The sequence below is a fragment of the Trichosurus vulpecula genome, chromosome 4 (genome assembly GCF_011100635.1).
Source record: "Trichosurus vulpecula isolate mTriVul1 chromosome 4, mTriVul1.pri, whole genome shotgun sequence".
Lineage (NCBI taxonomy): Eukaryota > Metazoa > Chordata > Mammalia > Diprotodontia > Phalangeridae > Trichosurus > Trichosurus vulpecula.
In genome coordinates this window covers 35,763,026-35,786,797 of record NC_050576.1, presented here as the reverse complement: position 1 = coordinate 35,786,797, position 23,772 = coordinate 35,763,026, and the positions used below count along the sequence as shown (strand labels likewise).

General features: G+C 48.0%; 2 protein-coding genes across 2 annotated transcripts in view; both read left to right on the top strand.

Annotated features, from left to right (window-relative positions):
• CFAP57 (cilia and flagella associated protein 57) overlaps positions 1-23,772 on the top strand; it is a 58,904-nt gene that overhangs the window by 1,766 nt on the left and 33,366 nt on the right. Inside the window, exons 3-9 of the mRNA XM_036757353.1 lie at positions 2,702-3,018; positions 6,831-7,120; positions 12,421-12,628; positions 20,378-20,530; positions 21,184-21,323; positions 21,833-21,998; positions 22,831-22,944. Of these exons, the coding sequence (XP_036613248.1) occupies positions 2,702-3,018; positions 6,831-7,120; positions 12,421-12,628; positions 20,378-20,530; positions 21,184-21,323; positions 21,833-21,998; positions 22,831-22,944 (1,388 nt within the window). The remainder of the gene's footprint in view (positions 1-2,701; positions 3,019-6,830; positions 7,121-12,420; positions 12,629-20,377; positions 20,531-21,183; positions 21,324-21,832; positions 21,999-22,830; positions 22,945-23,772) is intronic.
• On the top strand, positions 10,344-10,670 carry LOC118848466 (ubiquitin-like protein 5). The gene has a single exon (XM_036757354.1). It carries the CDS (start codon positions 10,351-10,353, stop codon positions 10,570-10,572), a length of 222 nt encoding a protein of 73 aa, XP_036613249.1. The 5' UTR covers positions 10,344-10,350; the 3' UTR covers positions 10,573-10,670.

Sequence of the window (23,772 nt, the reverse complement as noted above, 5' to 3'; positions counted from 1 at the left end):
AAAGAAAAATCTACAATCCCAATGTGCCAGGTCCTGTGCCAAGTGCTGGGGATACAAAGGCAGAAGCTTGTAATCTGAAGGGGTAGATAACATGCAGGTAAAAAAGTGTGTGCAGGATCTATGTAGATTAGGGTGAAGGTGATTTCACAGGGCACTCACAGCTGGAGGGACTGGGAAAGGCTTCTTTTCAAATGTGGGATTTGTTGGAAGGAAGCCCAGGAGGTTTGGAGGTCGAGGTGCAAAGACAGAGATGTCAAATGTGAGGGATAGCAGGGAGGCCTTGAGAGCATGTGGAGAGGAGCAAAATTCAGTTCAGATCATTAAACATTTACTAAGCATCTTTGTTGTTGTTGAGTTGTTTTTCTTTCATATCCAACTCCCCATGACCCCACTTGGGGTTTTCTTGGCAAAGATACTTGGAGTGGTTTGCCATTTCCTTCTCTAGCTCATTGTGTAGATGAGGAAACTGAGGCAGACAGGGTTAAGTGACTTGTCTAGGGTCACACAGCAAGTACATGTCTGAGGCTGATTTTGAACTGAGGAAAAGGCATCTTTCTGACTCCAGGACCAGTGCTCTATCCACTGCACCACATAGCTGCCCTGTGTATTAAGCACATACTATGCTTGATAAAGAAGGCCAGCATGACTGGACCTTCAGAAGTGTGGAGAGGACTAAAATTCAGTTCGGCTCATTAAATATTTATTAAGCATCTACTATGTGCCAGGCACTGTTCTAAGCACTGGGGATACAAAAAAGAGGCAAAAGATAGTCCCTGACCTCAAGGAGTTTACAATCCAATGGGGGAGACAACATATGAACAAATATATTCAAAGCAAGCTATTACAGGATAAATAGGAAATAATTATCAGAGGGAAGACCCTGGAATTAAGAGGGGTTAGGGGAGACTTCCTTTAGAAGGAGGGATTTTAGTTGGGACTTAAAGCGTAAAAAGCCTGGAAAGGTGGAAAGGAACCACCTGGGAATGGCATTAAAAGCCAAACAGGGCTTTCTGTTTGTTCTCGAGGTAATAGGGAACCCTTGGGCTTAATCAAATAGGAGAGTGGTGTGGTCAGATCTGTGCTTTAGGAAAATCCCACTGGAATATGTGGAGGATGGGAGAGGCATGACCTGCGGAGACTGGCTTTGATGTTGTCAGAATGACAGCATCGCGGATGCCGTGCCTGCTAAGCCTAGGTGACTTCAAGGATGGACAGTAATGGGAAAATTGGGAAGAGCGAAGGAGTCAGGGAAGAGAGAATAGGCACAGTTTGGAACGTGTTGAGTTTGGGCTGTCCCGAAGGCAGTGGGGGATTCAGGGTGGGCTGAGAAGAGGTGAGGGTGGACCCTTCTGCAGACAGGCTAAAGGAGAAGAGGGCCCGGATAGAGCCCTGGGGGATGCCCACTGACCATTTGATGCCCATGACCACATTCTACCCTTGGCTTCTGGAATAATGCTCTTAAACTATCTTTTCATGGAGTCCTCCAGTTCCTTCTCACCACAGGTCTGCTGTTGTCTACCTTCTCTCTGTGTTCTCCCTTGGCTGTCCCACTCACTCCCACACTGATACTCTGACCTCATCTCCAGCTGTCTGCAGGCCTCTCCCACCCCCACCACCATTGGCATCTTGTCTCTATACATACTTTACCTACCTGTCCCCAGCTCCTCCCTTGTCCTTCCCTCTCCCCGCTCCTGCTGCTGCCCCCCCCCACCTACTTCGGTGCTTCTTTCCAGCCCCACCAGCACAGGGGGTTGACTTGGGGACTTCCAGAAAGGCCTTCGCTCTCCTTCTGAGCCACCCTTTCTAATTCAGACAGTTCAGCACACATTTAATGAAATATCGTATACATTCATGGCACCATGCCAGAATATGGGGATTTGCAGATAAAATCTAAAAAGCCTCTCGCCTTTAGGGGCTCACATCCTTCTTGGGGAAAACCACATAGAAATGGGCAAGAAAATACAAAGTAATTGAGAGAGAGAGAGAGAGAGAGAGAGAGAGAGAGAGAGAGAGAGTACAGCTCAGATTAATTTTCACTATTCACACTTGTTAAATGTCTCCTCTACTCAAAACCCTTGAAGACACTCTATTGCCTACCAATTACAGCTCAGAGTCCTTACCACAACATTCAAGGCCTCCAACACAATCTGGCCACATGTCATATGTCCTGCAGTTTGCCAAAATGGAAGATTCGCCATAAAGATTCCCTCAGCTAAAATGCTACCTTCTACAAGGAGCCTTTCCCAGTTCCCCCGAAGGCTAATGCCTTCCTTCTGTTGATTCTTTCCAAATTATCCTGTCTGTAGCTTGTTTGTACATAGTTGTGTCTGAGCTTCAAAGATGAGCAGCTCCCCCTGCTCGCTCTTTGTATAGATGTCTAGTTGGACACCCCAATTATAGGAGGGGGTTTTCCCCCCTTCCTCTCCTTCCCCCCCTTTCCTCCAGTGTATTCTCCTTCCAGTCTTTCTCCATTCTCCTTTTAAGATCAAGACATAGCATAGCCATGCGCAGGCCTTCTATCTAATTAGACTCCCTCTGTGACCCTTGATAGGCTTGAGATGGGGCACATATCACATTTACCCTTTTATCCTTGGTTAGTCTATTACGACTACTGATTGCTGGACAAATGAGCAAACTAATAGAAGTCCACTACATTCCACCTGTAGCTCCATGACCCAGCTGCATTTACCTCCATTTGCAGGTTCAGAGAAGAGTCAGGGCATGCTTGCTCTGGCCATCAGCCCTAATCGGCGGTACCTGGCCATTTCAGAGACTGTGCAGGACAAACCCACCATCACCATTTACGAGCTGTCTTCAGTTCCTTGCAGGAAGCGAAAAGTCCTCAGCAACTTCGACTTCCCAGTTCAGAAATTCATTAGCTTGGCCTTCTCTCCAGACTCTAAGTATCTTGTGGCCCAGATGGGACCTCCTGAGTCCAACCTAATCTACTTGATGTGGGAGAAGCAGAAAGTGATGGCAATTGTTAGAACCGATGTTCAGAACAACCCAATCTACCAGGTAATGGCCATGGGGATGACTAAAAGGTGGGTAGGCGTGTGTGCATGGGCGCTATCCAGACCAGCGGGCATCCAGGCCAGTGCTAGCAAGGCTGGACAGCAGATGTGTGCACTTTCTGCCCTCCAGGGGCTGGCCTGAGGTACAACTCTGGGCCTTCAGGGGAGGAAAGATTACACAGGATCATGGCATTGCAGATGTACCCAGAGCTACCTTGCAGGGAGCAGCCCCCCAGAGCAGGCAGGAGGACTTGCCTAGGACTATACAGGCTAAAAGGAGCAGAGCTGGGGTTTAGACCCTGGACCTCCTTCCCTGGCACCTCCACCACACCTTCAGTCACAGTGCTCCCTGGGAACCAGCACTAATGGTGGTATCCCCGCTCATCTGATACCTCACACACATCATCCCAGCTGCTCTTCACAATGACCCTGTGAGACAATGTCCATCCCCATCTGACACATGAGGAAAGCGGCACTCTGAGAGGGTCCTGTGGAAGGCCAGGAGGTGCAAACTCTGGTCTCCCTCGTTCCACCTCTAGACTTCCATCCACCACAGCCTGCTACCTTTTAAAACCAAGAATGATGTGCATGTTGGTGAGCATGTGAGGCCAGGGCAGCCTTGGGCTACAGGCAGGGACCTCACACTCACATAGGCCAGGGATCGCCTCTAGTGCAGGCCTGGCCCCAGGCCAGCTTGTCTTGGCCTGAAGACCACCAGGAAGGGGAGGGAATTTGGGACAGTGGAGACACCAAGAAGACCAAGGTTCTGATTCTGTCTCTGACGTGTGCCAGCTATCTCTCTTGGCCAAGGCTCTCAACTTCTGTTTCCTTATCTGTAAAATAGGAATAAGGAAAACTCACCCAGTCATCAGGAGACTTGAGTCATAGCTAGAAAGGGCTTTGTAAACTGTGCAGCATGCGCTGGTGGGGGCCGGGCTCCAGCTCTGCTTACAGGGCCGAGCCTTGGTCCTCCTGGGGCCAAGCAGAGCAGGTGGTCCGGGCACTGAAAGCCCTTCACAACCTGAGAAATGACGGAAACAAAACTCCTGTCCGAGGTCTTCCCAGTCACAGAGTTGGCATCAGGCCTCCTCCTGAAAGCACAGCCCTTCCCAGCCCACTCAGCAGGCCTGGGGCCCTGGGGGCCGGTCTGTGGCTCCTCCACACAAAGAGTCCAAGGCCCCTGTCTGTCTCAGCACCAGCCGCCTCACTGAGCATTAGGCATTGCCTTTGCTACCCAAACGAGGGCGTCTGAGAACACACTGGTCCATGTGAAACCTTCACTTTATGCTTTTAGAGCCTGTCACTGACCCTGTAGGATGCTTCAAAGGCTCCATCCCCTGCAGAAGTGGTGACACTTCTGGCTGGCATTTAAAGCCTTCCCAGTCTGGCTTCTGCACATCTCCACAGGCTCAGTCCACCCGAACCCCACTCATAGCCTGGCCTCGTCACACAGATCGGCCTGCTGGCTTCTCTCCCTCCATAGTGTGTCCCCCCCAAGCACTCTCCCTCCCAGTGCAGCTTCCTGTCGAGGCCTTTCCTGATTCCCCCAGTTACTGGTGCAGTGCCCTCCAAACACTGCTTCTGTTGGTACATAGCCAGCATTCCCTTCTCTGTGTATGTGCATCCCATCCCTCAGTACAATGGCAGCCCTGGAGAGCAGGAATTGCCTCAGTGCCCAGCACAGTATCTGGCACAGAGTAGACCCTTAGTAAATGCTTGCTGACTTAGGAGTGTTCAGGTACTTAGGCCTTCCCTTGACCCAGTCAAGTCGGGACCTTTAGATGGAAGTGAATGGGAGCCCCTCACTAGAGAGAAGAAGGAGGGAGTTAGGATCAGGTGCTCTTGATTCTTTTGGTGATAGGGACTGATCACAGAGTGCCCTGATTGACCCTCATCAGACACCCCACAATCCGCTCCAAACCTCTCGCCCCATTGCTCCTCCCAGTCATTGAAGGAGAGGGCCTCACTGCATTTTTACCTACAAGCAAAGGCCATTGACCCTAATCTCCCCCTTCTCCTTTAATCTATGCCTTCATCCTTTCTACATCATTCCCAATATTCTCTCTTCTGAGTGGGTGGCCGTGCTCACCAAGGCCAACTCTGTATAGCCTGTGCCCTTGGTCTCATCCCCTCTCTTCTGATCTCCCCCTCCCCTTAATTTCCTTTTCAAAAAAATTTAAACATTTTTTATTTAAAGTTTTGAGTTCCAAATTCTATCCCTCCCTCCCCTTTCCCCCTTCCCTAGATGGTAAGCAATCAGATATAAGTTTTACACATGCAATTATATAAAACATTTCCATGTTAGTCATTTCGTACAAGAAGACTCAAAAGAAAAAAATGAAAATGAAAAATCGCCTGCTTCAGTCTGCATTCAGTCAATACCAGTTCTTTCTCCATAAGCAGATAGCACGCTTCATCATGAGTCCTTTGGGATTGTCTTGGATCATTGTATCAATGAGGTTGGCTAAGTCATTCACAGCTGATAACCACACAATGTGGCTGTTACTGTGTACAACATTCTTCTCGTTCTTTTCACTTCCCTGTGCATCCGTTCATATAAGTCTTTCCAGGTTTTTCTGAAATCCTCCTGCTCCTCATTTCTTATAGCACAATAATATTCCATTCCATTCATATACCACAACTTGTTCAGCCATTCCCCAGTTGATGGGCATCCCCTCAATTTCCAATTCTTTGCCACCATAAAAAGAGCTGCTATCATCTTTATACAAATAGGTCCTTATCCCTTTTTTTGGAGGTCTTTGGGATACAGACCTCTCAGTCTTCCCCTTATGTTTACTCTTACTCCTTGACTTGTCACCCTGCAAATTTAGTGCTGTTGGCCACCCATCCTCCTGGTGTGTCTGTCCTGGACGTTTCTAGGCTGTACATAGACCACTCTGACCCCAAGAGTCTAGAAAGTGCACAACCTAATTTGTGCGGCCCCAAGACTGTTCTTCCTTTGAGCAGGCAGAGGAGCATTGACAATATGATCTGCAACTGATGGTCAAGTCACAGATGTCGTAGTGCCTGTCTATAAATGAAGACTTAGAATCCAGGACCTCTCGTGGTGTGGGCCCAGCTTACAAAATCAGGGTTAGGGTTAGGGACTTGATGGTGTCTTGTAAAACTATGAAGCCCAGGCCCTTTTCTATGTAGTAAGAATCCCCTCACTGAGAGGGAACACGGAATTGGAGAGTCTCCATTATACCATCGGGGACAGATGGTGCCTCTGCCTGTAGCTCTCCCAACCCTTCTGCCTATCTGTAGACTCTGCTGAGGACCTCTGGCTGCTGTTTGCTGTGGCCAGCTCAGCAGAATGGGGCCAATGAGTGACCAGCCCTGACATCCCTGTGACTGGGACTCCCTTAGGTCCACTCTCAGGGCCACGTCCCACTGCAGTCCCTGTTAGAGCAATGACGTTGTCGAGCCCACACTTGATTCCCCATTCCCTTTGTTACCACCATTTTACAGAACCCATAACTAGAATCTGGCAAGGATTGGAAGTCAAGCTCCCAACCTCCCCCGGACTTGTCTAAGCACAGGGACTCATCCTATTTTTTACTCAGTGGGCACCGGTTGGCTGGGGTCAGCCAGACCAGAAGGCACAGTGGATCTGGCATCCCTTGGAGGCTTCAGAGTGACCTTCCTGGCTCTCCCTGTCAGCCAGGCTAGCTGGTTCTTCCTCCCCATGGGACCAGGCTGCTGCCCTGAGGCACATGGAATGCAGCAGTGGTTGCAGCACAGGCCATTCGCAAATGGAAGCTGTTTTCTCTCGGAAGATGTGAGAAAACTGGCTTAATTTTTTCCCTCTCACAGGTGAGCTTCAATCCCCAAGATAACACTCAGATTTGTGTCATTGGAAATGGCATCTTTAAACTTTTCCGTTATGCTGAGGGAGCATTGAAGCAAACCAATTTCCAGCGGGGAGAGCCCCAGAACTACCTGTCCCACGCCTGGATCTCAGAAGACCGGATCATTGTGGGCACTGACATGGGCAAGCTCTATTTGTTTGAATCTGGAGATCAGCGCTGGGAAACATGCATTGTGTGCAGGGAGACCAGCAGCGATACCTCCAAGAAAATGGCAGTGGTCCAGGAGTCAGAGAGGTAACAGGACCTTTCTTGTGGGTGTCCGGGGAGGGGAGTCTCAGGCAACCAGCCCCAGCCATCTAAGCCAGGGGGGGTGAGGTGTGGGGGGTGTCAGGCGGGGGTCTGGTAATAAACCTTGCTTGGGATCCTCATCCATGAATTTGTTAATTAGGGATTAGGCCCCGCTGCACAGAGACCCCTGAGGGGTAGAGACGGTGATTATGGTGGGGGTCAGGGCACTCTTGACTGGAAGGATCGAGAAAGACCTCATGAAAGTGATAGGAGAGCTGAGCCCTATAGGAATTCCAAGGCAGGATGGGGAGGAGATAGCCTACCAGGCACCGGTACACCTTGGGCAAAGACACAGAGGCTGGAGATGGAGCCACATGGGCTGAAGCATAGAGTGAGGTGGGGGCAGAGGATTAACTAGGCAGCCCTGTGCCAAAAGGTGGTGTCACAAGGCTTCTAAAAAGTCTTTAAAGCTCCTGCCATTGATTGGAGTCTTAGGTTCACTTTTGGATTTCCTCTAGTCCATCCCCAACATAGCCTTGCCAAGCCTTCCTGGGGCACTGTCCTCGTTCTGTTGGGGACAGTGTCTGCAGACCTCTCCCTGCCTGTCCTTCTCAGACTTGGTCTTCCAGACCTGCAATCCCAAGTCATCATTTGATTTCAGGCAAGGACAGCAGCATCCTTTGTCCGTGTGTGCCCTAGACCACTTTAGCTGGCCTCTTGGTTGCCTACCTTTTCCATCTCCCTGACCCTCCCCTGGGAGTTCAACAAGTATGGCAGAGGCTGTGTGCAGCCAGCCAACCTGGCCTCCCTCCCACCCTTGCAGGCTGCCCAGACCTTAGACAGCCTCGTGGGTACCAGCAGCACCATGAGCCTTTCTGTGAAGTCAGGGAACAGACCTATTCCCTGGGCTGTGTTGCCTAATATGTTTAAATTCAAAATTTATCTGTCCCCTCATGGAATCTCCCAAGTTTTCCTAATGTCAGAGGATTGGGGGAATCATAGCTAGAGCTGGGGGGGACTGGCACATTTATGAAGTGCCCTCTTGCTGGGCACTTGAGTCACAATGACAGAAAGAGTCCGTGCCCTCAGGGAGCTTACACTCTTAGATACTAGTTTGGGGCCAGTCCAGTGATCAATGAAGGGTCCGACATGCTCTGAGAGGAAACTCCTCCCCCTGCAGTGGCAGATTGGCCCTTGCTTCAGAGGCATGGAATGTTGCCTGGGGTCCTGAGAAGGGGTCACCCAACCAGGATGTGTCAGAGGTCTACCTGAGGCCTCTAAAGGTCAGCTCCCTGCCCACCCCACCAGACTGCCTCTGAATCAGTACCTGACATACAGTGAACATGGAAGAAGGAGAGAGAGTTAATCATTGGGGATATCAGGGAAGGCTATAAGGGATTCTGAAGATGGGGGGTGCAGGCAAAGGTTGGCATTAGTGCAGTGACGTTAGAATTCTAAGGAGAGCTGTCCAGTAGGGAGGCACAGAATCAAGCTCAGCAGCATCCACTCAGACCCTTCCACAGAAGGAGTCCCCACCTGACAAACAATGATCCAGGCCAGCCTCTGCTGGAAGACCTCCCAGGATGGAGAGCCCACCCCCTGCAGCAGTCTGATTCTCTCTGCATCAGAACCAGTCATCAGGAAATTCTAAGCCAAACATCAGAAAACAAAAATAACCTCCTTAAAAAGGGTTAGATGGCTGACATTAATTGTACCCCAAGGCTTGCCTAGTACCCACCATCTCACTGGATTTGCTCCAATCCCTGCCGCAGCCACCATTAGACAGATGAAGAAACTGAGGTTCAGAGAGGGCAGGTAACTGGCCAAAGGGCTCCTGGCCACTGCGTCTAACAGGGAGTCCATTTCTTTTTCCCCTGGATTGAAGAACGATCTCTTCATCCTGTGGAATCTCATCTCTGTGAATACTGGTCTAGGGCTCTGCTGAAACCAACAAGCACCTGGCCGTGCTTTGTTTTGGGCTTCCCGAGAATATTACAGTATATGGGCCCCTGGAGCCTCTAGTCCAAACCAGACCCCAAAGCAGGGCTGCTTAACATGCCAGGCAGTCAGCGAACATTTGTTTATGTTTGCCATGATGTGCCAGACACCAGGCTAAGTGTGGAGGATACAAAGAAAAAGACAGTCTCCATTCTCAGAGTTCATAATCAAGCAAGGGAGACAACATGCAAATAACTGTATGAACAAGCATTATAGAGGACACATAGGAAGTAATGAACAGAGGGAAGGTATGAGCATTAAGGGAGGTCAGGAAAGGCTTCCTGTAGAAGGTGATAGGATATTAGCAGGGACTTGAAGCCATAGAAACCAGGAAGGGAGGAGGATGGAGAACATCCTATGGACATTCCTTGGAAATCTGTTGGAAATACCCAGACTTGAGAGAGGGATAGTCTTGGCGGGGGGGAAGGGGGTGCACGCGCACGTGTGTGTGTGTGTGTGTGTGTGTGTCCTTTGGGCAGTCTAATGAAGCCCGTGGACCCCATCTCAGAATCATTTTTGTAAATGGATAAAATTAAACACAAGGATTACAGAGGAAACCACTTCTGTTGAAACAGCAGTTCACAGACCCCAGGTTAAGGACCCCTATTGTCAAGAAATCTCTACAGCCACATACTTTACAAGTGCTTGACCCACATATACATGCAGCCCTCCGTGGAGCAGGAGCTCACTCCCTCCCCAAGTGGCCACAATCGATGGGCAGGAAGTCTTTTCTTGCCCCCAGCCTAGATCTGCCTCTTTGCCATTTCCGCCTTGTAAGCCAGGTGGGACCAGCTGAGGCCTCTTCCCCAGGACAGCCCTTCAGAACACAATTTGGTATTTCCCCAGCAAAGACTGGGGGAAGGTGTTTATTCAGTCTTTATTCTCCTCTCCTCGTCATACTCGGCAGGCAAGGGCAAGGGGCTCCTCCCCTGGAGGAGGCTGTCCCTCCCCTTCAGTTAGCATAGTTGTTGTTTAACGCTCTGTTGAGTAATGGTGGCTTAAGCTCTGGCCAAGGAATGTGGATAAAGATTCTATTAAAAGCAGAAGCTATTGCCGTCATCCTCCCTATCATGTACGTGTGGTTTAAAAAATAGCCCATAAGCACTTACTAAGTGTCAGCTCTGTGGTGGACACTGGGGATCCAGAGAAAGACAAGTCCAATTTCCGGTGGCCGTAAAGTGCGGGCGGCGCTGTCGTGCAAAGTGAGGAAGGGGCTACGTCTGGAGGCAGGGAGAGCCATGATCGAGGTTGTATGTAACGACCGGCTGGGGAAGAAGGTCCGTGTGAAGTGCAACACGGATGACACAATAGGAGACCTGAAGAAACTGATTGCGGCTCAGACGGGCACCCGTTGGAACAAGATTGTTCTGAAGAAATGGTACACAATCTTCAAGGACCATGTTTCCCTGGGTGACTGTGAGATCCATGATGGAATGAACCTGGAGCTTTATTATCAGTAGGAGCAGTGGGCCTGCCAATTCTGCAACCCACCCCCCATTTTTAAAGTCTCGCTAATAAAAATAATTTAAATGCTAAAAAAAAAAAAAAAAAGGCAAGTCCTGTTCTCATAATGGAGGAAACAACATGCCAACAGCCACAGGTGAACGAGACAAATCAGAAATTGTATGTGATCGACAGAGAGAAGGCACCAACATTAAGGGAGCCCGGGAAAAGCAAGATGAGATTTGAGCTGGGATCTGAAGGAAGCCAATAGGCAGAGATGAAGAGGGAGAGAACTCAAGGCACAGGGAAGAGCCCGCAACGATGGCCAGTCTGGAGATGTGTGTCTTCTGTGAGGAACAAGGAGGCCAGTGTCACTGGATCAGAGGACATGGCTGGGGAGAGAGGCAAGAAAGGCAAGACAGGGCCAGCTTGTGAAGAGTTCTGAATGCTAAAGAGACAATTTTATATTCGATCCTGGAGGTGATAAGGAGCCACTGGAGATGACCAGAGGGGATTGGGGGAAGGTAGATAAAGGGGGTGACACGGTAAAACGTGGACTTTAGGAAGATCCTTTTGACAGCTGAACGGAGAATGGACTGGAGTGGGGAGAGATACATCAGAGAGCCCAACTAGCAGGCTATTGCAAAAACCCAGGTGTGAGGTGATAAGGGCCTGCAACAAGGTGGTGGCAACTTCAGAGGAGAGAAGAGGGTGGGTGAGAAATGTTCGAAGGTAAAATTGACAGACTTGGCAACAGATTGGAGGGGGGGATGGGGGTGAGGCATCAAGGACGGCAGCTAGGTTATGAACTTGGGTGACTAGGAGGAGGATGGGGCCGTGACATTAACAGGGAAGTTTAAAGGGGGGAAAGATTTGGGGGCAGTGGAATGAGTTCAGTTTTGAGCATGCTGAGTTCAAGCTATCTGTGGGACATGCATTTTGAGATAAGTGGCTTGAAACAGGAGACTGGAGAGGAATTAGGGCTGGATGAGTCCATCTGAGTATCATTAGCATAGAGACGGCCATTGAGATCGTGGGAGCTGAGGAGGTCCGGGACGGAGCCCTGAGGGATACCCAGATTGGGCCTGAATGAAGATAGCAAGTCAGATCTAAGACCTACCCGAAAAAAGCTTCCAGTCAAATCCAAAGGACGCAGACCTATTACAGTAAACATTCTTATAACAAGCACGTAGCTCTTCACGTGTAAATGCAGAGAGAAAATCCGATACCTGATGTTGTCATTCCCCAGACAGTTGGGTTATTAAAGTTCCTTGTGTGGAGAACTCTCCTTCCCAAAGTCGTAGGGATGGAATCAGCTCACAGGCACACACAGGCCTCCCACCAAGACTGCCTGTCCTACGCAGGAGATGGGCCTCTCCTCCTGCCAGGGGCCGTGCCTCCAATTGTGTTGTTAGCATTTTCTTCTTGTTCTCTTGGTGGAGACACCAAACAGCTTATTCACCTTCCCACACTGACCCACCTCTCTCTTGAGCCCCAGCCAGTTCCCACAACAGGGACGTTTGCCCTTCTACTTCCCCTCTCACCCTAGCCTCTCACTTGGAGCAAGAGACCCAGACTCTTCTGATTTCCCTAGCAGAGACCAAGAGGGCCTTGGGTGATGCCCGAGGGACAAGATGATGGGTTGACCCCCTGCCTCTCTTTTCTTCTAAGCATCCTGATGCCTTATGTCCTGGGAGAGTGCAAGTATTTGGTGCTGGGTCCCTGGTACTTCAGGGCTTGGGTTTCTGAAACTCCATCTCTATCTGGCCTAACCTCAGCGGGGACAGCTGGGGTCCTTCTTTCTTGCCACCAGTAAGCTCAGCCCCATGAGGCTTTTCCTGTAATCTGGTGTTTTCCTTTCGCAGCCTCATTGAATTCCCGGCACCGAGCTCTCCTGACATGTCCAGTGAGTATGTCTTTGTGGAGAAGAGTGAGAGCCAGAACTTGATGCCCCAGGTATCTGCCATTGCACCCTACTCGAAGGGCTTTGCGTGTTCTGCAGGGCTGGGCAGAGTCCTGCTCTATGAGAAGATGGAGGACAAGGATGCCTATCGGGAGAGTCGGGAGATCCGGGTAAGGATTCTTTGGGAAAGGAGGGAGGAGGACAGCCCTCAGGATCTGCACTGGGAGCTAGATTTGGATCCAGGGAATCTCAGAGCAGACAGGTTACTGAGAGACAGCAGCAGAGGGAGGGTCTGCAAGTCGCCCTGGAAACCAGGGAGTATCTCAGCTCCCTCCAGGACCGCTGTGGCCTACACGTCTTCCTGGCTTCTCGAAGGCCACATCTGGAAGGTTCTACCGTTCTGGATCCCACAAAGGAAGGTGTGCCTGTACTTGGGGGCTGAAGGAGGATGGATCTTCAATAAGCATGTTAAGTGCCTACTGTGTGGTAAGTTCTGGGGGCAGTTTCTGCCTTCAAAGAGCATACACTCTGCTGGAAGTTAAGCATAATCACAGAAAAAGTAAAAATAAAACAGATACCAAATAAGCAAGCAAGAGGCCCCAGTGGAAGGAGACTAACTAAACCCAAGCCCATCCCAGGAGCTCGATTGGGAAGCAATAGGATTTTGCAAGAACCTACCAGAAGGGTGGCAGGGGGCAGAGGAGGAGGAGGGCACACCCCTGCAGCATCATCGCAGCTTCTGACATACATCAGCTGGGAGCAGCCCAGGGAAAGAGGAGAAGCCTATGTCAGAGTGGAGGTGGGACAGCGCCATCCACTCCCCTACCCTGCCCTGGTCAGTGGACCCAAGCAGTCCTTCCATAGCAGCCATTCCAAGCATCCTCATCTCTGCCCCAGCCTCCCCACTGAGGACCTCATCATTCAATCAAAACCACCCTCCCCAAAGTCACCAGATCTGACGGCCTCTTCTGGATCCTCAGCCTTCTCAACCTCGGCAGCCTTTGACACTGTAGATCACCCTCACCTCCCAAACACTTTCTCCTCTGTTTGCTGTGATGACCTGACCCTGTGCCCTCCTGTCTGGATCTTCATCCAGGTCATGTCCTGTGGATTTGCACCCAAGAGTCTGGTCTGGGCCCTCTGCCTCCCTTGCTACTGATCTCAGCTCCCACAGGTTTAGTTGCCATGTCAGCCCACGTGCAGCCTTTCCTCCTGGATGTCCTCTCCTCTAGGATTCGGTGACACTGCTCTCTCCTGCTTCTCCTCCCACCTGCCTGACCACTTGCTCCTCCTCAGTCTCCTTTGCCGGATCTTCATCCAGGTCACTCTGTAACTTTGGGTGTCCCTCAAGGCTCTGTTCAGGGCCCACTTCTCTTCTCTCTGTACCCTCTTACACGTATGAGCTTCTGTGGGTTTAATGATCATCTCTATGCAGATGACTCGAGACCTATCTATCCAGCCCTGGTCTCTCTGCTGAGCTCTGGTCCCATATCACCAACTACCCTTTGGACAGTTAGCAATAAATACCATGTAGACAACTCAAACTCAGCGTGCTCAAAACAGAATTCATCTTTCTCATTTGTTTAATATTTTAATTAATATCTTTTAAAAACACTTTTATTTTTAACTCAGTAATCTTCACACAAAATAGATATTTCCATATATGTAATGGAACAGAGAATTGTAGATGAAACTGCAGATCTCTGTTATGTACAACTTAAATCTGTAGGTTCCAAAGCCAGAAACCTACAGGTTTAAGTTGTGCATACTGGAGATCTGCAGTTTCACTACAACTCTCCCTTTTCTGGTTTTTAAAAAACATTCCTCAATGAATGTTTTTCCCCCTTTTCCCCCTTTTTAATTTTTACTTCCCTATTTGTATCCATCCTTGCCCCTTGCACAAAGAACAAAGCCCTTGTAACAAATGTCCACAGTCAAACAGAACAAAATCCCACACTGGCCATGTCCAAAAATGTGTGTTTTCTTCTGCATCTTGAGTGCACCACCTCTCTGTCCAGAGCTGGGGGAACGTGCTCTATCATCAGACCTCTGGAGCCATGCTCACTCACTGCATTGATCAGCGTTCTCAGATCTTTCAAAGTTCTTTTCCTTGTCATGTTGTTACTGTGTGATTTGTTCTCATGATTCTCACTTGACTCTGCATTAGTTTACACGGGCTTTCCCAGGTTTCTCCAAAGCCATCTATTTTGTCATTTATGTATTTCATTAATTCATATACCACAATTTCTCTAGCCATTTCCCAATAGACGGATGACACAGAGTCATGTGACTTTTGGTGCCTTGTTCCAAGTTGCTTTCCAGAATGGGCAAGACAGTTCACGCCTCTTCTAATAGTGCATTAGATCATCTGTTTTCCTGCAGCCCCTCCAGCATTAGTCATAGGCCTCTGTGATGTGACTGATACAGGTGGTACTTCAGAGTTGCTTTCCTTTGCGTTTTTCAATTTCCCTATCATCGACGTCTTGGAAATGAGACCCTTCTCAGAGGAACTTGCTGCAAGGATATTTTCCCAGTTAACTATTTCCCTTCTAATTTTAATTATATTGGTTTTGTTTATACAAAATCTTTTAAATTTCATGTAATCAAAAATTGTCCATTTTTTTCTTTTGTGATACTTTCTTTCCCTGTTTTGGTCATGAACTCTCGTCTTATCCATAGATACGAAGGGCACTTGATTTCTGCCTTGCTTCTCTAATTTGTTTATAATGTCTCCCTTCATATCTAATACGTGCACTTGGAGCTTTTCTTGGCAGATGATGAGACATGTCAGTCTCTATCTAGTTTCTGCCAGTGTTCCCAACTGCTCTTATTAAATAGTAAATGCTTCCATGTGTTCTGTGATCTCCCGCTGATAAACCACTCTTTTTTTAACTAGGACCTAATCATTTTGATGACTAATGCTTTACAAGCTCTAGCACCACAGGGCCCTCTTCTTTCCCACGAGATTCTTCACCTTTTGTTCCTCCAATGAATTTCATTATTATTTTTCTAGCTCTACAAAATAGTGCTTTAGTACCTTGATTGGCTTGACACCAAGTAAGTAAACCAGCTTATGTAGTAATTTTATTATATTGGCCTGACCTAATCATTAGCAATTAATATTTTTCCAATTATTTTGATCTGTCTTTATTTCCACAGAGATTATTTTGTATTTATATTCATGTAGTTCTCATGTGTGTCTTGGTAGATACAGTCCCAAGTATTTTATTTCTGTCATTATTTTTAATGGAATTTCTATCTCTTCCTATTAGGGTTTTGGTAATAGACAGAAATGCTAGTGATTTATGAGGGTTTGTTTTATATTCTGCAAATGCGATGAACATATTAGTTGTTTCAGTTACTTTCTAATTGACTCTTTAGGCTTTTCTACGTACACCATCATATCATCTGTAGAAAAGCGATTGTTCCTTTTCTACTTTGCCTGTGTTTATTCCTTTGGCTTCTTTTTCTTATTGCTAGAGTGAGCATTTCTAGCACTGTATTCAATTGTAGTGATAGTAATGAGCATCCATCCTTGCTCCACCCTTATTCTTCATGGAAAGTCTTTAATCTTTTTCTATTACGTATGTTTACTCTTGGTTTTAGATATATGCTACTTACCCAGTTAAAGAAAAATCCATTTATTCCTATGCTTTCTGGTGTTTTTAACAGAAATAGGTATGGGATTTTGTCAAAATCTTTTCAGCATCTATGTACATGATATGGTTTTTGTTATTTTTCTTATTAACATGATCTATTTTATTTATGATAGATTTTCCTTTTATTGCATTTCCTTTGCATTTTCAGTAAAGATTCAGTAAGAAATGATTTAGTAAAGATTTATATATAATCTTTTTAATATGATATTTTTGCCTCTTTGCTAATATTTCATTTAAATTTTTCACATCAGTGTTCATTACAGATATTGGTCTACGGTTTTCTTTCTCTGCTTTGTCTCTCCCTGATTTAGGTATCAGAATCATATTTGTATCATACAAAGTGCTTGGAAGATTTCCTAATTTTCCTATTTTGGCAAACAGTTTAGGTAATGTTAAAATTTATTGTTCTTTAAATATTTGATAGTTCTAGAAGTTTTTCTTTAGGAATTCACTAATAGCTTGTGAAATGTCTTTTTCTGCTTTAGTTATTTAAATAATCTATTTCTTCTGTTAATCTGGGTATATTGTATTTTTCGCAAACATTCGTGCATTTCGTCTGAGTTAACCATTTTGTTGGCATGCTGTCATAGTTGAGCAAAATAGCTTGTGATAGTTTCCTTCATAATTTTCTTCAATTGTTGTGAATTCTTTTTTTTTATTTTTGATATGAACAATTTTATTTTCCAGCCTTTTTAAAAATTAAACTAGCTGTTTTACTCATTTTCCCCAAGAAAAACTATTTCTAGGTTTATCTGTTCGATGAAGCATTTTTTTTTAACTTTGTTACTATTTTCTTTGATTTTTCAGAGTTTCTATTTTGGTGTTTAGTTGGAGGTTTTTGATTTGTGCTTTTCTAGTTGTGTTTTTTTGCTGTATGTTCAAAATCATTGGTTTGTTCTTTCTCTCTCTTATCGATGAAAGGATTGAAAAATATAAATTTTTCCCTAAGAATTTCTTTAGTTGCATCCCATACATTATGGTATATGTCTGATGGTTGTCATTTTCATTGATGAAATGTTTTTTGTACCTATGATTTGTTCTTGGACACACCAATTCTTTAGGATTAAGTTATTTAGGCTTCAGTTAAATTATTATTCTTTCTTCAGAGGCCCCTTACTGAATATAAATTTTATTGTATTGTGGTCGGTAAACAACACGCTTAGTATTTCTGTTTTTCTGCATCTGTGAGGTTTTTATGGGCCATCTAAAGTTTTTGTAAAGGTGCCATGTACAGCTGAAAAATATGCTTCTTTCTCTTCCCATTCTAAAGTTCTATGCAAGTCCTTAAATTCTTTCTTGTTTATCTTTTTATTATATTTGTCTAATTCCAGATAGAGGGCATGTAAATGGATTGGATTTGGGGTTAGAAAGAGTACACTGAGGTATCCCACAGCTAAGAGGTTTTTTTTTTCCTTTTTTTTAATAAATTTTTTTTATTCAGCAAAAATCCTCCCCTTCCTCCCACCCATCCAGCCCCTCCTTAATAAATAAAGAAAAAAATAAAACCCTTAAACCCTTATAACAGACCTGTACAGTCAAGCAAAACAATGTTCTACATCGTCTCATCAAATATGTCCCATCCTGCAGCTTGAGTTGTTTGCCTTCCAGTTGGGCGATGAGTAGCACGTTGGACCCTCTGGAGTCATGGCTGATCGTTGTGCTGATCAGTTACCCAGTCTTTCCTCAGTTGAGCATCTCCAGTCTATTCTGTGCATATCTTGTTTGCATATTGTCTTCCCCATTAGAGTGGGAGCCCCTCAAGAGCAGAGACTGTCTTTTGCCTTTCTTTGTATCCCCAGTTCTTAGCACGGTGCCTGGCACACAATAAGCGCTTAATAAATGCTTATTGCCTGACTGACCACCTCTGTGTGTAGCTGTGGTGGTGGTGAAATGATTAAACTGAGGAACTGAAAGGTTAGGGTACTTTAGGAAGTATCACTATATATGTTAAAGTTGGTGAGGAAAGACTTTGAGCCAGGCACTGAACTCTTTTGAGAGTGTCCTGGAGGTCTGTAGACAACAGCTCCCAGAATCGTGATTAAGGGATAAACATGGGGAGCAAAAAGGACAGGAGGGAATGGTCAGGCAAGGGAATTTCAGCACTTAATGAGATTTGTGGGTGTGCCTGGCAAAGGGGGAGGAACAAAGATACAAGTCTGGTGGCGGTAGATCAGCTAAGAAGCCAGATTGAGGGGACACCCAAATATTCATCAAAGTCCTCAAATATGAGAGCAGCAAGGTGATAACTCAAGGGAACATGATAGCTGTCTTCAAGAACGTTGGAACAAACCCAGAGCCTAGAACATGGCTGGTGAGTCTCATTCTCTGGGGTTGTATTTAGTTCTAGGTAACTCAGGGGAACATGATAGCTGTCTTCAAGAAAGTTAGAGCAAGCCCGGAGCCTAGAACATGGCTGGTGAGAATGCCTCTGTCCTCAGCCCTTTTCAGTCTCTATCTCTGGGGTTGTATTCAGTTCTAGGTAACTTGAGGGGGGGAATTTTTTCCCTGTTTTGTTTTTGTTTTTTGAAGGATATAAGGGGATACACCAGTGAGAGCTGAGCAAAAGCTGTAGTGCCTAAAAGACAAGATAGTGTAAGGTAACAGAGAGAGTCTTCAGATGGAAAACAGCTATTACCCACCTTAGAAAGGATGGAAAGCTGGAATCCTTCAGCTGCATGTGAAGAAGCCTGCAATACAGTGAACTTACCCTAGGATTGCTCAGGAGCATTGGATTTGAAACCCCAGGACAGTGTTGAATGGTTTCGTGTCACTGAGGGACTTTTGAGTCAAGAAAATTTGGTCTGGAGGCAAGATACACCTTTCCCCTTCCGCCTGGAGCTGGGGCTCTGAGGAAGTCCAAGGGAAGAGGTTTCTGCCTGTCCTAAGCTAGGGGTCATTGCCCTAGCTGAAAGAGTTTTGTAGCATTCCAGTTGAAAAGGGCACAGTAGTGCTCACCCTGAATGAATGCACAGTAGGCCACAGTTCAGCTAGTGGACAAATGCGGAAAAGTCCCAGAGGTGTCCTCTGAAGAGTGAACCCAGGAGACCAGCAGAGATGCCACGTCCTGAGAAGGGCCAGCTCCTGACAAGCCTCCCAATCCAGCTGATAGCTAGTAGTGGAGCAGCTCCTGGCCAGCAGGAATGTGGCCTGCTTGGCACAGTCCAGGAGGAGGCAGTGCAGTCACTGAGTGGCCTGATGTGCTCCTCCAGCCCCACTGTACCCTAGCAAGAGCATCAGCTAAGACGCCACTGCAGAGGAAGCACCCTGCAAAAAGCATGCAGCCCTGGGCCTTCCTGTTCCTCGATCCTTGGGGGGAAGGGACTGTGAGTGTGGCACTGGTTAGTTTAGCTGAATGCTTTCCTTCCCTTTGCTTTGTTACAAGGGGTGTCTCAATGGGCAGGGGAGGGATGTGTTGGGTTTTTTGTTCATTTGTTTTTCAGGGGGGGTATCAGAGTTAAGTGACTTGCCCAGGGTCACACAGCTACTAACTGTCTGAGGTTGGATTTAAACTCAGGACCTCTGGACTCCAGGCCCAATACTCTTATCTACTGTACCACCAAGGGATGCATTTTTTAACTAAAGGTAACATAACAGCAAAAATTACCAATAAAAATTTAGAAGAAAAAAAAATGACCTTTTCACAAGTGCCAGTGACTTCAGGGAGAGTTCTTGGACAGAGACTTTCTCTGAAAATGTCCTTGGGGGAAATCTCCCTGAAGTCATTGGCACTTGTGAAAAGGTCATTTTTTTTTCTTCTAAATTTTTATTGGTAATTTTTGCTGTTATGTTACCTTTAGTTAAAAAGTGCAATTGTCCAAGATTCCCACCAGGAAATGGGAAAGCTCCATCTCCTCAGACCAGTGACACTCAGTCCTGCATCATCTCCAGGAGAAGTGGGGGATCTCTACAGTGTCCTCAGCCCTCCCCAGGCCTGACTGGGTCGAGTTGAAGCTGTTAGGATGATCAGTGAGAATAGGCAGAGGAAATCATTAGTGACCGTGTGGGATACTGGTCCCTGCCACCCTCCCATGGCATGGTGAGCGGAGTGCTGTCCTTGGAGTCCAGAGGATCTGAGTTCAGATCTTCCTTCTGACACTTATTAGCTGCGGGGCCCTTGGCAGATCACATCCCTTCACTCGGCCTGTTTCTTCATGTGTACAAGGGGAGTAATAATGAGAGGTGTGGTTGGAGTAGAATGAGCACTTGTGGAGTGTAAACACCTGGAGCTGATGCAAGGTCTCCTCCTCCTCCCTGGGCCAGATCCCCCTGGACCAGAACAGCAACGACCCGAGCCAGTCTGACAAGCAGGAGATCCTCTGCATGTGCTTCAGCCCCTCGGAGGAGACGCTGGTTGTGAGCACCAGCAAAAACCAGCTCTACAGCATCACCATGTCCCTGACGGAGATCAGCAAGGTGAGGCCGCAGGGCCGGGGCCCTGCCCCTCCATCGGAGGCAGTCACATCCCACCCCCTCTGCTCTCTACCAGCATGACCAACCTAGGGCACGTCCTGGCCTCAGTTTCTCTCTCTGTAAAATGAGGGGGTTCAGATTAGTCAACCTTAAAGGCCCCTTCCAGCTCAGAATCGTGGTCTGGGGGCTCTGTGAAAAAGAAGCGTACTCACCAGTTTCCTAGGTAATTCCTACATGGTCAAGTGTCCAAATCACTTCTACACATACAGATGTCCCAATCAACAAGCACTTACTAAGCATCTGTGGTGTACTAGGTACAAGCACTTATTAAGCACCCATGGTGTACCAAGTTCTGGGATAAAAAGATGAAAAACAAAAAAAGAGGAACTTAAGCCAGTCTTAGATGTGCCGAGATCCAGCGTGAAGCGGCTCCTCCCAGTGCCGGTGTCCTTCATGCGGCCACTCCTCCACGTACCACTGCTTCCGAGATGTGTTTGGTAGCAAAAAGCCCAGGAGACCGTGGCCTGGACTTCTGTTTTCTTAGCGTTCTTTCCTCCCAGGGCAATTTCTTTCAGCTTCCTGGCCTCCCTCACTCAGGATGCTACATGGGGAGCTGGGCCAGGGCCCGTCTGTGAATTCTTGTGTGATCTTCCCAGGGGGAGCCTGCCTACTTTGAATTTCTCATGTACCCACTACACTCTGCGCCCATCACAGGGCTGGCTGCCTGCATCCGCAAGCCCCTCATTGCTACGTGTTCCCTGGACCGGTCAGTGCGCATCTGGAACTACGAGACCAAGTAAGAAAGAAACCACCTGGATGATGTGATGTTTGCCCTGCTGTTGTCCTGTCCAGGTTATTTGGGCCATTCTACCTCACCATGTGTCCAGCGCCTCCTCCGTGCCAGGCAGTGGCCGGAAGGCCAGCCTGGCACCCAGGGAGACCTCATTTTGAGCCGTGCCTCTGGCACATGCTGGCTAAGCGACCTTCACTTCTCAGGGCCCCTGAGGCCTCTGAAACATCCATCCAAGGAGGTGCCGGCCTGCACTGGTGAAGGCATGTCCACACCAATGCCATCACAAATCCGGGCCAAGAAATAAGGTCAAGGTCCCAGGGCTATGGAGACAAAAATTAAGAATCCCTACCCTCAGGGAGCTTCTCTTTTGTTAGGGGGTGGAGGAGAGGTGGACCCTTTAGGAGGGCTCTTAGCATCGATGCCAGCTTGCTGCCTGTTGAGGGGGGACTGGGAAGTCATGGGCTGTGCTTTGGAGGAGAGTGATGGAGAGCCCCTCCCCATCCTGTCACCAGTAACCTGGAGCTGTACAAGGAGTACCAGGAGGAGGCCTACACAGTCTCTCTTCACCCCTCTGGGCACTTCACTGTGGTCGGCTTTGCTGACAAGCTGCGCATCATGAATCTGCTCATTAATGACATCCGAGCATTCAAGGAATTCCCCATCCGGGGATGCCGAGAGGTAAGAACTTCCGGGAGAGCAGGAAGCAAGGCTGAGCATCCTGGGAAGTGCAGAGGGGTCCTGTACAGGGTCTTCCTGAGAGAGTGTCTAGACTCTGCTCAAAGACCTCCAGGGATGGGGAGCTTGCTCTCTCCTCAGGCCCAAGGCAGCCACTTCCACTCAGGGACAGCTCTGCTTGCTACAACTGTTTTCCTTTCCATGATTAAAGCTCAGTCCTGTGCCATACTGTTTGTGGTCCATTTCTTCTCTCTGCCCAAGTCAAATGATAAAGTCATTTCTCTTTGTCCCTCCATTGGTCGTCACCAAATCTTTTCCACCATGCTCTCCCTGGCCTCATTACTGGATTTCCTCCCATGAGTCACTGTCTTCATGTCCAATGTACCCTGCAATCATCCCACCCCCTTTAATTGATGGCATGACTGTCCAGAGGCCAGAGTAAACAGCTTGGCTGCCACTCACTGATGGAAGGTTTTCTGGCCTCTCCTCTTACTAACCCTACAGACAGTAACATGCCCAGGGCTCCTTGGGAGAACCAGCCCCAGGCATAGAGTCAAAGAGGGCCCTGACCAGAAGTCAGGAGCAAGTGAGGGGATCTGCAAAGCTGTGCCTGGGGACTGAGGGGTGCAGACGAGGCAGTGGGAGAAGCATTGTCCATCACAGACTGTCCTCCCTGGCCAGTCTGGTGGGCAGAATGTCTGCTACAGTCATTCCACAGTGCCCCTGGCCCTGACATGGTTGTCATGAGATCTGAAGGACCTGGAGCTGTCTGCAGGGTCCTCAAGCAGGGCCTCCCTGGTGCTCATATTTCTCTCTCACCCTATCCACTCTGTAGTGTGCCTTTAGTAACGGAGGCCACCTGTTTGCCGCCATCAATGGGAACGTGATCCACATCTACACTTCAACCAGCCTGGAGAACATCGGTAACCTGAAGGGACACACAGGCAAGGTGAGTGTGGCCAGGGGCCGAGGGGAGGGACCGCCCAGCCAGTCTAGACTGTAGGGATCTCCCCCAACCCCATATATGGTATACACACGCACATGCCCTCCTGAATGGGCCCAAGGTGAGGGTCATGTACCTTTTGGGCTGCCAGGTAGTCAGATTGCCTCACACTGAGTTTGCAGAATCCAAGAGTCAGAAGGGGCCTCAGAGGCCTGAGCACAGATCCCTCCATCATGTCCACAACCAGTGGTCATCCAGCCTCTGCTTGGACTTCCAGGGAGGGGTGCTTCCCCATCTCCCGTGGCAGCCCCACCCGCTACAGAACACATCTCTTTGTTGGGAAGTTTTCCCTAACACCAAAGCTAAACTGGGCTTCCTGAAACTCCCTGCCTCCCCTCTCCCACCCCAACACACACACAGGGTTCTGCCTAGAGCAAGTGTTCTCTTCTCCATGCTCCACATATCCAGGGCCTTCACCTGATCTCCATTCGGCATAGATTCATGGCCCCTTGTCCCTTCCCCCTTCTGCTTCCTAGCTCATGCCCAGAGCTGCAGCCAGCAACCTAGGTGTGGCTTAATCAGAGTCAAGAATCATAAGACCACCTCTTCCTGTTCCACAGGAAGGCTTTCTCAACTCCTCTTAATTCTTTTTTTTTTTTGAGGGGGGGAAGGCAGGGCATTTGGGGTTAAGTGACTTGCCAAGGTCACACAGCTAGTACATGTGTCAAGTGTCTGAGCCCCGGATTTGAACTCAGGTCCTCCTGGCTCCAAGGCCAGTGCTCTACTCACTGCACCATCTAGCTGCCCCAACTCCTCTTAATTCTAATGCCTTTT